This window comes from Carcharodon carcharias, chromosome 9, assembly GCF_017639515.1.
Source record: "Carcharodon carcharias isolate sCarCar2 chromosome 9, sCarCar2.pri, whole genome shotgun sequence".
Taxonomy (NCBI): domain Eukaryota; kingdom Metazoa; phylum Chordata; class Chondrichthyes; order Lamniformes; family Lamnidae; genus Carcharodon; species Carcharodon carcharias.
The window spans coordinates 94,508,362-94,525,294 of record NC_054475.1 but is presented as its reverse complement, the minus strand read 5'-3'; the positions used below and the strand labels follow the sequence as shown (position 1 = coordinate 94,525,294).

At 40.4% G+C, this 16,933-nt stretch overlaps 1 protein-coding gene across 4 annotated transcripts in view; it reads left to right on the top strand.

The window, feature by feature from the left end:
- Positions 1-16,933, top strand: part of LOC121281964 — a 124,002-nt gene that overhangs the window by 32,392 nt on the left and 74,677 nt on the right. For 3 of the 4 annotated variants that reach the window (XM_041195251.1, XM_041195252.1, XM_041195253.1), the window contains exons 3-4: positions 2,179-2,310; positions 9,880-13,224. In XM_041195251.1, the coding sequence (XP_041051185.1) occupies positions 2,179-2,310; positions 9,880-13,224 (3,477 nt within the window). Of the gene's footprint in view, positions 1-2,178; positions 2,311-9,879; positions 13,225-14,150; positions 14,219-16,933 lie in introns of those variants that run through there. The other variant, XM_041195254.1, reaches the window with a different exon arrangement.

The window sequence follows — 16,933 nt, the reverse complement described above, 5'->3', positions numbered from 1 at the left end:
CAATGGAATTTTGAACGGCTCACCACGTTTTCTGGCCTTGCCCCCATTCCAACGGGGCTGTAAAATTCGGCCTCTTGTCAAAAATGAGAATTCATTGGTCAGAAGGTGTGCTTTTTAAAAAAAAATCTCAAGTCGTTAGCAGTCTACAGTCAGTAATTTTTTAATCTACCACCACCACAGTTGTAAACTGTACTTTTGTGCACTGTGTTAAAAGTGATCAAATTGATACATCATGACAAACCTCTCACAATCAACTAAACTCCTTTACTTTGTATTCTATCAGTTCCACATTCAGAATTATTTGTGGGTTCTCGGCTTTTTTTAAATCAGTTGCCTGGGTTACCATGGAGAATGAAGGGCAGCAGTGCCACATCTGATCACTAGGGGATGCTCTGAGTGACATTGTTCAAGAAAAGAAAGTCAAATCTCATTACTGGCTAAAATGTTCTTTAACCTAAGATTTTTAAAAGCAGCAAAAGCTGCTTTTATACTGTCCTTTTAATTCTGATCCCAAGACATGGGTATCTATCCCCAGATTGCTAGTTGTTTATGTAGTTAAATGGGTTTTCTGTAGCCTGGTGGCAGAATCATGTGCTCAAGTAAAACTGGGTTCACTGATTTCCTGACAGGCTATAAAATTGGATGTAACAACACAGATGTTGGGATATAGAAGCTGAGTGTGAAGAATAAGCTAAAAGAAGTTCATGCTGCTTTAAAAGAAAGTCCAGCGTTTAACCCGGCAGCGGGACGTGGGGGGGGGGGGGGGGGTGGGGGGGGTGGTGGCAGGGGTGGTGGCGGGGGCGGGGGTGTTGGGGGAGAGAGTTTGGAATTTTCTGTAAGAACTGGGTGGCTAAGATGACTCTGGTCATTTTCATGCCCTATTTGTACTGCAAATCACCTTACAATGGACAAAGACCAAGTTAAAATTGTCCCAAATCTATCCCGTTTATCAATTTGCACACTTCTAGTTCCTGCAAAATCACTTCAAGCTTTTTCCATTCTGGCCTTCCCCTGATATTAAGGAAGGTTCCTTTCAAACCAAGGATGTAAAAGTTGCACTATACCAGTGAGTTGAGAATTTGGTCTGTCTATAGCCAGAATAAAATGTTAGGTTCAACAATAAACAAGTTGTGCTGCTGGCAGCAATTTTTGATAAGAGTCAAAAGGAAATGGAAGGCATAATGATAATAGCAGCCATTTCCTTTGTCAGTGATTGATTGATTGTGCTTTGCTCAGGAAAGAGATTTGTCTTTCTCCCCTACACTGCCCTTCCCCAACAAGTCTCATCTATTTGCACACACCTATCCTAATCAATCAGCAATCTCCTTGCACCATTCTACCTGGTTTGTCAGTTGCCTAATCCAGTGTGTCAAATTTTCATTTTAATGACATATCTGATATTTCAGTAGACACATGAAACCTTGGTCCTTGACATTCATGCAGTAGGTATTTTAATGAGGTGTGAAATCCAAGGGCACCTCCTTCAAAACTAGGAAGGTTACTACAACTAACGGCTATAGAAAAATAAAACTTCACAGTACAGAAGGAAGCTGTTCTGTGGTCTTTGTCCGCCTTGGCTCAGTGCTAGCACTCCTTTGAGTCAGAGATTGTGGGTTCAAGCTCCACCGCAGAATTTAGTACATAATCAGTGCCTTGTTGGGGGGAGTGCTCTACTATTAACAATGCTGTCTTTCAGGCAAGATGTTAAACTGAAGCTCCATCTGGCTTGTTATGGCAGCATTTCCAGAAGAGTGGATGAATTCCTCTAGTGTCCTAGCCAGTATTTATTGCACAACTGACATCATTAAAAACAGAATACTTGATCTTTTAAATCACAGCTCTTTGTGGGACCTTGCTGTGCATAAATTGACTGTCATGTTTCCTACGGTACATCAGTAACCAACCTTCAAAAGTTCCTGATTGGCTGAAAAGTAATTTAGAATGTTGTGAGACCATAAAATTATTTTTGGATCCTTCAGTCATAAAATGTGAAAGTTACAGTAAAATGAAATATTTTTAAGGGAGAATGCTTTTCAGCTTTGTCAACCAAATTTCTGGTCCAGTCTTTCATTCCAAAACCTAGGGCCTGACTATTACTTTGATTTCATAATTATTGGTTTCTGCAATTTCTTTGATACATAGACAATATATTTATTTGCTTCATGCTTTCTCACCTAGGAAGTGACTTCCACCTATCCTGAACTCCATGAGCTGATGGAATCCATCCAACTGCATCACCTAAAAGAAGATGATGTAATTTTAATCAAAGGGTTACAGCAGCATTCTGAGGCAACAACAGATAGTTTACAGGTAAAATGTAAAGCTAGCAAAATTAGCCAATCAGAAGACCTCTCTCCTTGCATACATTCTTGGCTACAGGAGTGGATTTTTATGCTTCTTGAGATGTTGCTTCCCTTAACTGGGAACTGGAACACTTTTCCAATGTGTAAGTCCTCTTAGATTCAAGCATTGTCAGATCAATAATATCACAGATTGCCTGCAAAGAAAAGCTCTTTGGATTCGACCTGAATAGTGCTTCTTAGTCAACATCTTGAAAGATCTTTTATGATTCTTGTTCCCCACTTCAGCTCTCCCTCTGGCCCTTCTGAATAAAATTAATGACTCTGTGCTAAATTATGGTGCAGTTTTATGCTATTGATTCAAATTAGCAACTGAGGGAAGGTTCTCCAAATCTCATTTTCTGTGTGACTGGCACAGAGAGACTTTAATGCTGTCATGGTTCTATGCTGGAATTGAAGGTAGCTCAAGAGGTGAATGAAGGACTCAAATCTGCCCCATCCTGCAATTTTCAGCATCTCTTTGCATATTTTAAACACTCTAAAATTAACCGAACTGCTGTTGGAATTTGGTCCGGTGGGGGAGGAGGGGCCTGCGGTCATAGACAATTAACCTTTTAATCCCTTCATTCTCAAGAATTCAAAGTGATAACTCTTAGTGGTGACACTGGTTATATTTTACTCAGTAAGACTTGACACATATGGCTGAACAGTGGTATCAAAGCAAAACAGCATTACCTTTACACTCTGGATAGAAGTGTGATGTCCAAGTAACAATGACAAAAGGCCGTGCGCCTATCATCAACACACAAGTCAATGTGACACATACACACGTGATCACTCCGCCTTGCACAGCCTTTTGCAAAGGTTTGTCTGTGGGATGGTTCCAAACTTCCTCTGGTCAAATATCTGTACCCTTTTCTGCTTAGGGAATCACTTCTTATCTTTTCATAGGCTTTGCTATGTAAAGAGACTAGCTTAACCCAACCGTTACCTCACTATTGTTTGAACGCCCCAATTACAAAAGATGTCATGTACCCATCTGCCCACCCAGATCAGGTCAGAGTGTCACATTCAGACTCCTATCAGTTTCTAAACATTCCAAAGCCACGTTTTGCTAAAGCAGGAAAAGCACAGTGGCCTTGGTATTTAGTTATTTTGTTTTGCTTCTAACTGTATCTGGGTTTGGCTTTCTGCTAGGAAGTTTATTTTTTAGTTCTCATGCAGCAGCTTGTCTGTTTTCATGCTGGACTAGATTTCTACAGAAGTTTACCTTTTTGTTCCCTTCAAACCCTTTGAGATCAAAAACGCTTGGTCAATGAAAGCCCAAAGCACATTTCTCCACCAAGTTACCTCTTAGCCATTTTTACCCAGGACATTTCACAAGCGGGATTAAAAATATAGTCCAATAGAAGCTTTATTATACCACAGCTAGTCAGTTACAGTACTTAAGTTGGGTTTTGTTGATTAGCAAGACATGGGGATTTTGCAGTATGCTTACACTGTGGCAAAAGGCTGGGATGTGGGGCATACATTTGTGCTTGCAATTCCACACATGCTATTATCTGAGCCCTATCTATTAGTGTGGGAAGGAGAGTCAACTCCAGCAGCTATTCTCAGGATAGCATTAGTTGAAATGCAACAAGTGGTTGACTGAGTGCCGCCTTGCCCACAACTACAGCTGCAATATGGTTTTAGGAGCTCACAAAGAGATAGTAGAAACAATGTCTTAAATTTCAACTTAAATAGAAACAATATAATTGCCAGAAACCACTGTTTTTAAAGAAAATAACAGTGAAAAAGGAGCATGTATTGCCTGCAGAGCCAGATAATAACAAACAAAAAGAAAGACTTCTGTTCTTATAGTGGCTTTCGCAACCTCAGGATGCCCCAAATTCATTTATAACCAATGAAGAACTTTTAAAGTTTAGTCACTGTTGCAATGTAGGAGGTTAAATGCAGAGCAAAGCTCTCTAAATTCTCCCTCAACAGTGTGCCTTAATCAAAACCTTGAAAGATTTTGCATGATACTTGTTCCCTGCTTCATCTATCCCCATGGTCTTTCTGAGGGAATGTAAATAATTTAAGAAAGGACATAAAAAAGGGAGATTAGGACATTAAGAAAGAGTGTGAAAGAAAAATGACAAACTATCAAGGACATTAGAAAGGCACCTGTTGGCACATTAGTAATAGGGCAGGTCACTATAGAAGTATGGCCACGAAAGGGTGAAGGAAGTAAGCTTATAGTGAGAGAATGGTAAAAATACTAAATAAATACATTGTTTCAGAGTTCACTGAGAAGGTAGAATTTGGAATTATATATTCAAATTACCGGGGTTATTATTTGAAGAGTTGCTAATGAAGTTACTCAAACATCAGGTTTCAGGGATTCTGAGGGAAGTTATGGAAGAAATAGTGGAAGTTGTATTGATAATTTTCCAAAATTCTGAGGAAAATTAAAGGCCTGCTAGAGGACTGGAGTGTGGGAAATATGAGTGCCGTCTTCAGAAAAAGAGAGATAAGCCAGGAAATGAAAGGCCAGTTAGTCTTATTTTAAACAACTAGAGCCTATGGGATGAAATTATGAGGCATTTGGAAGAATCTGAGTGAATGCATACTTGCTGGAAAGATTTCTAAAAAGTATTTAATCTTTGACCAATGTTTAGAAAATTCTTTTAAGTAGTAAGAGAATGGATAAAGGAGACACAATATGGTGGTTAATGTGGATTACCACATTGTATCTGCTTTATCCATGAAAATACCACGTAAAAAAGGTGACGAAGTTGATGACGTGGAATTGAGTAGAATAATGAAGCAGAGGCACCTTGGCGTGGCAATGTCCAAATTATTAAAGATGGTAACATAAGTAGATAAGGCCATAAATAACCTCTAGAGATACTGGAATTTGGTGTTCACCATCAGTGCGAAATGTGAGTCAGCAGCCTGTTTTACACCACATCTGAGTCTTTTTAGTCTGTTGAAAACTGGAAAACAAAATTGGACACAGCAGAAAGTTTGTTTTGCATGACTGCTGAAGATCAGTTTCACCCTCACTCATTTTAGGCCAGGAGTATATTGAATACCTGCGTCATTTAGAATGTACATTCTTATTGTAGGGAAGAAGTTCCAGGAAATTATGACGAAGGAGAGTTACGCCAAATTTACGCCACTTCATAATTTCCTAGAACTTTGCATCATTACTCCTTGCTGAAAATGACGAGAAAGTAGATATCATATTCCTATCCATGGCAATTGCAAAATTGCTGCTTTAAAGCCAGTCTTCATGCTGCTGCATAGATTTTAAAATGATCATTGTCAATATTGCTGAAGCAGCCAATTACAGACCAGCGTTTCCACTGGCCAGTAACATAGAGCAGGATTTTGCCCCCGTCAGAAGGGGAAGTTGAAGGGCGGGCGCTCACAGGCGCCCCCGATTGGGGACGTGGCGCCACTTTACATGGGCATGGCGCGCCCAGCGCGACGTCTGTACAGAAGCGCTATGCGCACCCTGTGCGGGTGGTTGGGAGGGGGGTGATTTCCCAAAATTGACAGTGTGCTCTTTCACACATACGCAGTGCGCTCATCTCCCTGAGGCTAAGTGCTGCCTCAGGGAGATCGGCTGTTCTGTGACAAATATTAAAAATGGGGAAAAAAAATTCCTGACATGTCTCCTCATGTGACAATGTCACATGAGTTGGGACATGTCCATAATTTTTGCCAAAACTTTAATAAAATTTTTTAAAATCTACATGTAACCTCATCCTGCCCGTAGATGAGGTTTCATGCTTTTTCTAATTCCCGCCGGGGTTCCTGGCCTCCCTGCCAACCTTAAGGTTGGACGGGCAGGTCCTTTAATTACTTTAATGACTTTGTTAATGGCCTCAATTGGCCATTAACAGGTCAGCGGGCGCGCAGCTGATTGTGCTGAGCCCCGCCTACCTGAAAATTTAAATGGGGCGGGATGATGTCGGGAGTTCCGCCCGACATTACCATGCGTCATTTTACGCGTCGGCGAGCGCACCCCCCCCGCCACTTGCTGACAGGAAAATCCTGCCCATAGTAATCCAGTTGTTTCTTGCATCTAATTTAATGGAATGTGCAAGCTATATTTCCAAATTGGATCTTGTGTTCAATTATTTCATGCAAATGTTGAATAAACAGGTTAAACTGGTTTAGCCAAATAAACTTCTGTCCTTTAAATAGATTAAGAAAAGCAGATAGCTGGGAGTGAGTGCCAGAAAATATTACTGAGTGGTTTTAACTGCTATTTTATTGTTACCTGTACCCAAAAATTATATTGCTTCATGCAATGATAGAGTTAAACCTGGAAACTTCCTCGAAGCTTCAAAGATTTAAATAGTTGGGCCCTGAAATCGTCATATTTAATCCCTGGCCCATGGCATGGCAGAACTAAATTTACAGCTTGGAACTAGATCAGCCATGATCTCGTTGAATGGCAGAACAGGGTCTAGAGGCTAAATAGCCTTTTCCTGTTAAGTTTCTATAAGGAGTTTAGATGGATATATCATATGGCTAGATTCTAATGAAGAGGATGATTCATAGAATAGCAAATACCTATAAATAATATATTTGTTGGAACCTAATCAAGGAATTCCAGCAGTGCAACAAATTGGGAAGGAAGAACATAAAACTCTTATTACTATTTTATGAAAATCACAATTGTTTTAAATAATAAAAATGGTGTTAATTTTGTGAAGAAGTACTGTTTTTTGATAGGTCATAATCTTCCAATTCTCCTTAGATACATTGGTTTTAGAGGACAGGAATTGCAAATATTAAGGATATTGTGTAAGGATAAGCCCAGCAACAACAGACCAGTCAGATTAACCTCAGTGATGGAAAAGCTTTTGGAAACAATAACTGGGGGCAACATTAATGGTCATTTGGGAGAATGTGGATTATTGAAGGAAATCCAGCATAGATTTGTTAAGGGCAAATCACATTTAACTAATTTGTTTGAGATTTTGATGAGGTAACAGAGAAGGTTGGTGAGGGTAATGCAGTTGATGTGTATGTGGATTTTCAAAAACCATTTGATAAAGTGCCACGTACCAGGCTTGTCAGCAAATCTGAAGCCCATGGAATAAAAGGGACAGTGGTGGCATGGATATAAAGTTGGCTGAGTGACAGGAAACAGGTAGTAGTAGTACTGGTAGTACTACTACTAGTATTAGTACTAGACACTTTTTGGACCCGTCTTTGTCTTTCGACTTTTTTCATGTTTTCTCACGGGGCCACCACAATGCAGGTTTGTCACTCCCCCTTCTGATCAACCACCATGTTTTGGATTTGGTGGATGAGTTTTACAGTCAGACGCGATTCCTACCACTAATCCTCCCCATTTATTTGGGCTGGGGACCGGCACTGATACCCGCTGGCTTGCCTGCATCAGTGGCTGGGTTAGTTGTTTTTCGGACTGGAGGAAGGTACGTGGTGGGGTTCCTCATGGATCAGTATCAGGACTACTATTTTTCTTCGCACAATTTCAAAATTTGCACATGACATAAAACTTAGAAGTATCGTAAACTGTGAGGAGGATAGTGATAGACTTCAAGAGGATATAGAAAGCTGGTGGAATGGGTGGACACATGGTAGTTGCAATTTAATGCAGAGAAGTGTAAAGTGATACATTTTGGTAGCTAGAACAAGGAAAGGCAATATAAAATAAAGGATACAATTCTAAAAGGGGTGCAGGAGCAGAGGGACCTAGAGGCAATATGTGCACAAATCATTGAAGGTGGCTTGGCAGGTTGAGAAAATGATTAAAAAGGCAAACGAGATCCTGGGCTTTATATGTAGAGGTGAAGAATACAAAAGCAACAAAGCTATTGTGAACCTTTATAAAATACAAGTTTGGCCTCAACTAGAGTATTGTGCCCAATTCTGGGCACCACACTTTCAGAAGGATGAAGGCTTTAGAAAAAATGCATGGTTCCAGGGATGAGGGTCTTCAATTACATGGATAGATTGAAGAAGTTGTGGTTTCGTTCCTGAGAGGAGATTTGATAGAGATGCTCAAAATCATAAATCTATAGACAGAGTAGATAGGGAGAAATTATTCCCATTGGTAGAAAGATTGAGAACCAGAGAACACAGATTTAAGGTGAATGGCAGAAGAACCAATGAGGACAAACCTTTTACGCAGCAAATGTTTAGGATCTGGAATGCACTATCTGAGAATGTGGTGGAGGCGGATTTGTAGCTTTCAAAAGGGAATTAGCCATCAATATAAGACAATTTGCCAATAAATCTAATGGGGAATGCAGAAGAAACTTCTGCATCATCACAAAGAGTGATGATAATATGGAACTCGCTACCATAGGAAGTGGTTGAAATTAATATTATAGATATGTGTAAGAGGAAATTAAATAAGCATATGAGGGAGAAAGGAATAGAGGGTTACAATTGTAGGAAGATGACAGAAGCTGGGAGGAGGCTCGAGTGGAGCATAAATGCTGGCATGGACTAGTTAGGGCAAATGGTCTGTTTCTGTGCCATTTATCATATGTAATAATTTATAATGGATAGGCACTGAAGAGAAAACATTTGTAGGGCTATGAGGAAAATGCTGGGGAGTGGAAGTAGTTGACTTTCAGAAATCTAGCACAGATACGATGGGCCAAATGACCACCACCTCCACTGCAACCATTAAATAAGTCTATTTTATGGAAATAAGGTAGCTAGACACATTATTGGGCAAATTAATTTTGTGTTCTGTCTCTCTTCAACCAAGAATCCTTACTGATCTGCACAAAGTTTAAACCAAAACAGTAGAAGTTAGAATATTTAATTTATTATGAAATCATGTCCAGACTGTGAAATAATGAGAGGGAAACAGCAATCAGATTAAGATGCAGAAAAGGTTTAAAAATGTTTGTTTTAATTTTTAAAAGATGTTCAACAATAATTACGTTTTGAAGGAATTAGTCTCCACACTTGTAAATGTTATTTTTCAGTGCCAGAGAGCTTGCTTTGTGATAATTAAGACTTAAACCTATCATTAAAACTTCACCTGCACCTGGATGCACCAGTCCTACCATTTTCTGGCATGTTGACTGGATAACTTGTCAATAAGTATAGCAATTTCATACCCTTTCATTGATTTCAGTGGCAAGATACTGTGTAGGACAGATTGTGGAAAAGGGAAAATCAGGCAGCAATTTCCCGATTTCCATATCTAACGGCATATGTATGGACTCTGGAAGTTGCTGTCCGATTTATTCCATAATAATTGAGAGTGCTGCTGGCTTCACTGTTATTATTAGTCTAAAATCCATGGTCATTTAAAAAACCTAGGCCAGAAATTTTCTTGCAGCTGCTCCTGCCCTATAGCCATAACTTCCCTGGAAGTACAGCATAAAAGGTAAATCAGGTTTTCACTGCAGTTCCAGCAAAACTATGGCAGTGGATGAAGTGCAGCTTCAAGAAAGTTCTAAACCCAAGTTATAATGTTGTTGCTACAAGTATAATTGAAGTTAATATATAATTTATATAAAACTGATTTTCTTTCAGTAGTACATGACTAAATTGGTTGATGTTTTGTTTGTTTTTTGAATAACAGAATTCAACAGAAGGAGTAATGTGCCTGTCACCCTCTCCCAGCTACAACAGTAGTTCTGTATTTTGCAGCCTCAGAAAATATGCGTTGGGATTTCAGCATGCAATCCATGTAATTACCGGAAATTTTCCTGATATCAACTGTGACAATACAGAGAAAACACAGCACATTCCTACTACTGATATTTCTCTTCCTGATACTAATACTCCTCAAAGAATAAAAGTGCCTGCTCCTGATGTCAGTACTTATCTTCGTAATACTTCCACAACTGGTGTTAATACTCCATCTCTTCCCAGTACTGATCTTCCAATATCAGAGCAGTTATGTCAGCAGAAGTCAGTTTCTCAAAGGCTTTCTAGTCGTGTACATTCTTCAGCATGTAATCTTGCAGAGGGTATTCAATTGCCAAATGTAACAACAGACATAGCTGTGGGAACTCCTTCCAATCTTCCATGGGCCAGTGGATCACAATTCTTTGAAGTACTTTCTAATTATGCAGAGTTTATGTCAAATGAAATACTTAGCACAGTGATTGAGGACAGTACTCCTCGGGGAATCGAAATTTCAATGAAACAGCTAGAGGTCTGGAAACCCATGGAAAGTCACTTTTCATCAGAGATGTTATCTCATGATAATATCCCACACTCCCATTTAAATCAAAATTTTGCAGGTATTGATGAATTGCCTAAATCAGCAATAGACAATTTAAGTATAAGTAGCGCAATAGGAAATGAGAAGAACCTTGATGTATCTAAGGATGAAAGAAAAGATGTTCTGCACTATGGCATAGCCCATCTGGCAAGCACAGAGGCCTCTAGTATTATTCAGCAGTCTTTTCAGGAGGTTGAGAGTCAAATGGAAGAGAATTTTGTTGACGCCGTTTCACAGTCAATAATTGCCAACTCCTCAGGAGACATAGTAGTGCTTCCTGTTATGGAGAATTACGCAATGAGACTGATCCATGAAGTAATTTCTGACAGCACCAAGGAAGCAAGCTTAGGAAAGATGGTGACGAGAAACAAACTACAACTGTTCGAAGAAGAAAATAAGAATTCACACCTTGCTTATAATGGATCACATAAAAATAAAGACCTTTCAGAGGTGTCACAATCTGACATCCTTACACATGAACTTAATCATCTTACAAGAAATACAAAAAGTTCATCGTGTGCTGAAGGAAGACCATTGGTTGAAGGTGAACAAGTTGAAAGCTTAACGAAAGCATCACAACAATGTTTTGATGGTTCTTCCCCAGACAGGGAAAGGCATTTATCAGCATCAGACAAAGAAAATTCTGATGATCATGACTATGAGAAACTTGTGTTTGATAAACTTGGGCTCACCAAGAAGGGTTCACTGGACTATCCTGATGCCCCTCCACCTACACCACTGAGGCCACAGCTGGGTGGCAGTCAGAGGAGTTTTACTAGAAAGCTCAAGGGAGGCTTGGCAAAAGAATTCCTTCCTTCACCACCTCCACCTACCCCAAAGGAAACCATCAATTTTTGCTTGTCTGAGGAGAATCAAGACACTGAGGAAAAGGCTGAATTTATGAGAAAGCTAATACGATCATTGTCTCAAGAATTTAATAGAAAAGACACCACAGGAAGTTCAGAAGTGCTTGAAGAGGAGAGGTTACAAAACTCAGAGCCACAGTTTCTGACTTCAGAAAATGAACCATCAGAGAATTCATGCACCGATGAAAAAACTGTACAAGACTATTTCAGTCATTTGATATCAGGTATTGTCTTTTCTTCTGCACAAGTAGTTTGCAGCATCATGGGAGAAAGTATTGTTCCTAAAGCAGTTAAAGGCCAACATTGTGATAGCATTACAATTAATGATGAATACCAACTGAATACCCAGGCTTCAAAAGAACTGAACCCATTTTCTTCCGATACAGTTATTCAGGAAGCAGAAAGAATTTCAAATGAACACAATGAGAATAAACATGGAGCCAGTTTTCCGGTGAATGTCGAAAGCCTATTACGAGATTATGCTGACAGATTAGCACAGAAGATTATCAATTCAGTCATTAAGTTTCTGAACAAAATTGATTTACTTGACCATAGAGAATGTAACACAAATGGGAAAGGTGAAATATCTTCTGAGAATGCAAACAAAGATTGTAGGCATTCACATCATATTAAGCAGATAAGTTCAATGTCAGAAGAATGGGTAAAAGGGATGGTACAGTCTGCCCTCCAAGTATTTAAAACTCAATATCAATTGAAGCAGGCCAGCTCTACCAATACTGAGTCTATGTTTGCATCAGAACAGTTGCAGAACATGGACCCAGCAGCCAGAAGCACTGACACAAAGCCTTTTTTCATTGGGGCCAGCACAGAACAACACCATATCAAAAAATCACTAAAAACAATGAAATCTCAGGCAAGCCGTGAAACAGACGTTCTATGCAGTGATCCTCTTTTTACCGAAGAGCAAAATCCAGTAACTCCAGGCTCAGAAGGTGGAATTGGTATTAGAACCATTGCAAGCCCCCATGAAGGAACAAATGATGGCAATAACAATTATTTAAGTTTTTTCAATCCATATGAGGAGTCACAAATTGATGTAAAGACTGAAGAGCTCACTGGAAAGAACCAAAGTTGCTTTGTTCAAGCAGGAAGAAAAATATGCTTATTTGAAGACAAGAGAGAAAGACTATGTCAGCATAAATATGAGGATACACCTCTAGCCCTTAATTCAGAGTCCATTATTAATGATGAAGAAAAGTCTTCCAACTTGGAATTACCTAAAGTGATATTGAAGGATCCAGAGCACAGACCAACAAATAAAACATATGCTGAAAGCCTAGCAGAAACTATACTCAAGTCCTCCTTGGTTGATGCATGTAGACACTGTAGTGCTGAACCAGTTACAGAGGAGGTACCAATGCATTCTCCAAACCCCGATGAATTATGTAGAAAACTTCTTTCAGTTGCCAACAGCTCAGGAGATCAGAGTCCAAAGCTCCAACAGAAGATAAAGACAGAAGAATCATTCAAGGATGGGGGAGTGGGTGGCGTTCCCATAATTCAGAACACTAAATCTCAAAGACTAAATGTAGTTGAATATACAGATATAACATCACCAAAGCAAGCACAACAGGAACTGAATCACTCTGTTGTCACATTACAGTGCCAGGCTGAAGAACAGGAAGGCTATGAGGAAATGCATCACTCGACTTCCCTGGCTTCAAGCGCAATCAATCTTTCGTTGGTGAACTTTAACTCTAAGTCTCCTGCTGTTGATGCACAGGTGCAAGCAATGCTGCAGTGGGCAGCAGCATCTCAGCTTAACATCTCCAAGATCCATATAATGACTTCAAGTGAGGACTTTGTACAGGTAAGTGTCACAAACTGGGGACTATTAAGATTCCCACTATGAGATCAGAATTTATGTAAAATGGTTACAGGTCGAGTATCCTTTATCCGTAAATCCAAAAACAGCACTTTTTTTGAACTCATCGACCTTTAGTGTGGGAAATCTAGTTTTTTTGCACTGTTCACCTTGTGATTTTTGAGGTGTACATTTAAAAAAAAACTTATTCCAGGTACCCTGTCTTAAATTATTCAGCGATATATCTTTCTTTTCTAGCCATTTTATTTAGTTTAGACTATAACTAACCTAGGCTTAGATTATTGTGATGCAAGTTTATATGTGGTATCTGAAAACTGAAATTATCTGACATCCAAAATGCAGTCAACCCTCAGGGCTTCGGATAAAGGATATCTAATCTGTGTAACATTGTGTGAATTAATTAATTACCCCACTCTGATACTCTGAGCAAAGCTGCAAATGAATGCATCACAGTTATACAGCATCAAGTTGTTAATTAGAAATATTTAATGTGTTATTGAGAGGACATATTTGGTTGAAAACATTTTGAGGGAGAAATTTATTAGTGTAAAGGTGCTCCGCAGAATAATGCCAATCCTCCTGGGGCAGGCAGCACTGCATGCCACTATTTGGGCAGTCGGCTTGGCATTTTTTATTGATACCAATGAAGAACATTGTGTAGGTGGTGGCCCACAGTGCTTGCTGCTCCATTAATGTATGTCTATGTACAATGAGAATAGATTTTCCCCCTCTTAAGTTTGCCTGCCCACTGGTTGAAATTTCTGAATGCAATGGATATATCTGTTAAAAATAAATTTTATTTATTTTGAGCCATGTCCATCTAATATTTTATAAGAGAATAACCTTTGTGCAAACATATGGAAACTTTGCAAAAGATAATGGGAGATTTTTATTTTAAAATGCACTTTCAGGAAACCCAGCAAGTTTTTAAAGAATAAAAGCAAAATACTGCGGATGCTGGAAATCTGAAACAAAAACAGAAAATGCTGGAAAAACTCAGCAGGTCTGACAGCATCTGTGGAGAGAGAAACAGAGTTAACGTTTCGAGTCCGTATGACTCTTAGTTGTTTAAGTTGTTAAGTAAAATTGTTAAAGTGTGTAGAGGGCGGCTTCCCCTGATTAGTCTTGATAAATGCATCACATGCTTTGGCACAGAACCAGAAGGTCTTAGGTTTGATCTTTGGACTCTGCTGAGTCAGCTGATTTCAACCAAGGTCGACAACCAAAACTAATTTGCTTCAGTGTACCTGGGTTGGGGTGGATTCTGTTTCTGATCAACATCCAGGGACCTCTTTTACAAATGTGTGCTTAGGTTCAGGTTTGGTTGCTCCCACAATGAAATAGCTTTCTCACGATCACCGTTTAAGCTCACATTTGAGGAGTGGACTCTTAGATGAGGTATCATCTGCATTTCCTGTGGAACTATGCCTTGGTATGATTAATTGCTTTCAAAGAAAAGGCTTTGCGTACAAATACAAATGCGCTCACACACAAAATTGCATGGACATAGGATAATTTTCTATTTTATTGCATGTTACCGACTCATGTGGATTATGACTTCATTCACTGTAAAAGGCCAGAGCCAGTACCAGACTGGAAATTCTGAGTACAGTGAGTGAGGATTTTTTTCTGTCAATTCAGTATGCAGATAGGAAATCTAGCAGTCTGGCTCCTCTGGCGCCATTCTGTTATTTATAACTTCATATCTACTGAAAGCATACTTCAAGCAACTATATCTTATCAGCTGACTCATACAGCATCTATAACCTGTCTGTATCTATGAACATAGCTGAATGATGTTAATGGGTTAATCTGCTTAACAAGCATCACATCTACTGGGAAAAATCAAACTATGGTAGAGACATTTAAAAGCGTTGGAGGCTTTCTTTGGGTATGGTAGTCATCCAATTAGTGTGGCTGGCACAACACAGTCATCCCTAATTAAATGTGGTTATTTTCAACAAAACCCAAACAAATGTTCTAAAAATATGCTGCATCATGCCACAGAATGATGAGTTAAATATCACAAAGCTAGTGTATAATTGTGATTTGTAAGTATAAATATTTGCTTCATTCTTATCATTGTAATGCTTCTATTTGAGGTTATGCTAATATTTTTCTCCCTATCCTTCTAATCTGCCAAACCAATTATATCCTGTTTTCACGATAGCAGAGAGGTCACCTTTGCCTTTCACCATCAGCCACTGAAAAGGGTTGCCCAATTGTGACGCCTCTTGCACTGGGCATTATGGTGGCGGGGTGGCATGAAGGCCAAAAATTGGTTTTATGCTGTCGTGAAACCAGTTTGCAATCATCTGCTTCACCTGTCAACGGCGGGCCACATTTCCCACTGCCACATGCTAGGAACATCATTTTAATACATTTGCATCTAATTATAAGCCCTCATCATCGGAATCATCCCCTCCCATGCTAAATTATCTGGGCACAATCGCACTGATGTGCTTCACAACTGACATAAGCGACATGCACCTGGTGAGCTGAACTCCAAGGGAATTCCGAGGTGAGTGCACACAAAGTTGCGCGGTGCTCATGGGCGTCGCCTGTAGGACATCAAGGAAGCGGTGCCACACGTTCGGGGGCGGGGGGACACACAGGCAAGTCGCTTTTTCCCAGCCGGCTTTCAGTGCAGCGGTGGGGCAAGGGCCCCAGTGCAGGTCAGGCTGGAGGAGAATTGGGGGCACGGTGAGGTGGGGCATGGCAGCACAGACTGAAGGAAGTACACAAGCGCATACTGTGGGGGGAGGGAGGTTGAGAGAAATGGCCATGTACTTGGAAAAGCTTGTCAAAAGTGCGTATTCTTTCACAGCTGAGACTGTTCAGCTGCAGCACCATTGACTTGCTTGGAGTCGGGCCTCTGGAGCTTTTCTGCCCACTTAAGCAATGCAAAAGCATGAAAGTGTCACCAAATGCTCCAGAATGTTTTCACCCCTTGGGTGCAGACTGTAAATTAGTGTACATTTTAGGGGACAGCAGAACAATTGGCTGACTGGGCAAGTTGTACAATCCCCTTATGAAAGGTGGCTATGACGCAGTCACTGATGGAGGTGCTCAACCCCTTGCAATGTTTTTATTAAGGTTTGGACCAGTATCCATAATGCAACGTGGGTTAGGAGAATGCCTGTGCCTGAGCTGGGAACGCAGCATGCAGCCCAGTGGGCAAAGCTGCCGCCAATCGGTCAAGTGGAGTAGGGTGGAGGTGGCTAGGGTTTCGGACAGCCAGTGAGCGCACTATACACTGACCAGCCAGCAATCTCCTGCATGCGTAAAGGGGCCTTCAGACTTAACCTATAGAGGTTCTTAGGCTAACCCACGGGTCTCTCTCTTTGACTCTGCGGGAGGAGAACATCATGATCATGGAGCCTGGTGATTTAGCGGTATGCCTCATGGCTTGTAGAGAGCAGAGGAGGAGTGGTGGCCGCAAAGGTACCTGGCTTGGCAAAGGAGGAGCACCTCCCCCAAGATGTAGGGGCAGCAGGGCCTGCTGTGCACACAGCTGAAGATCCACAGAAAGCCGTCACTTGTAGGTTCCTCGCTAGACCCAGGGTCTATGGACAGTGTCTGTCATTCCTGCAGGTGACTGAGAACCAGCGTTGCTGAAGACTGCACATGTCTAGGGAACTAGTGGGTCAGGTATGCCACAGGATTTGGTGCCACGGGGACATGGAGGGCATCC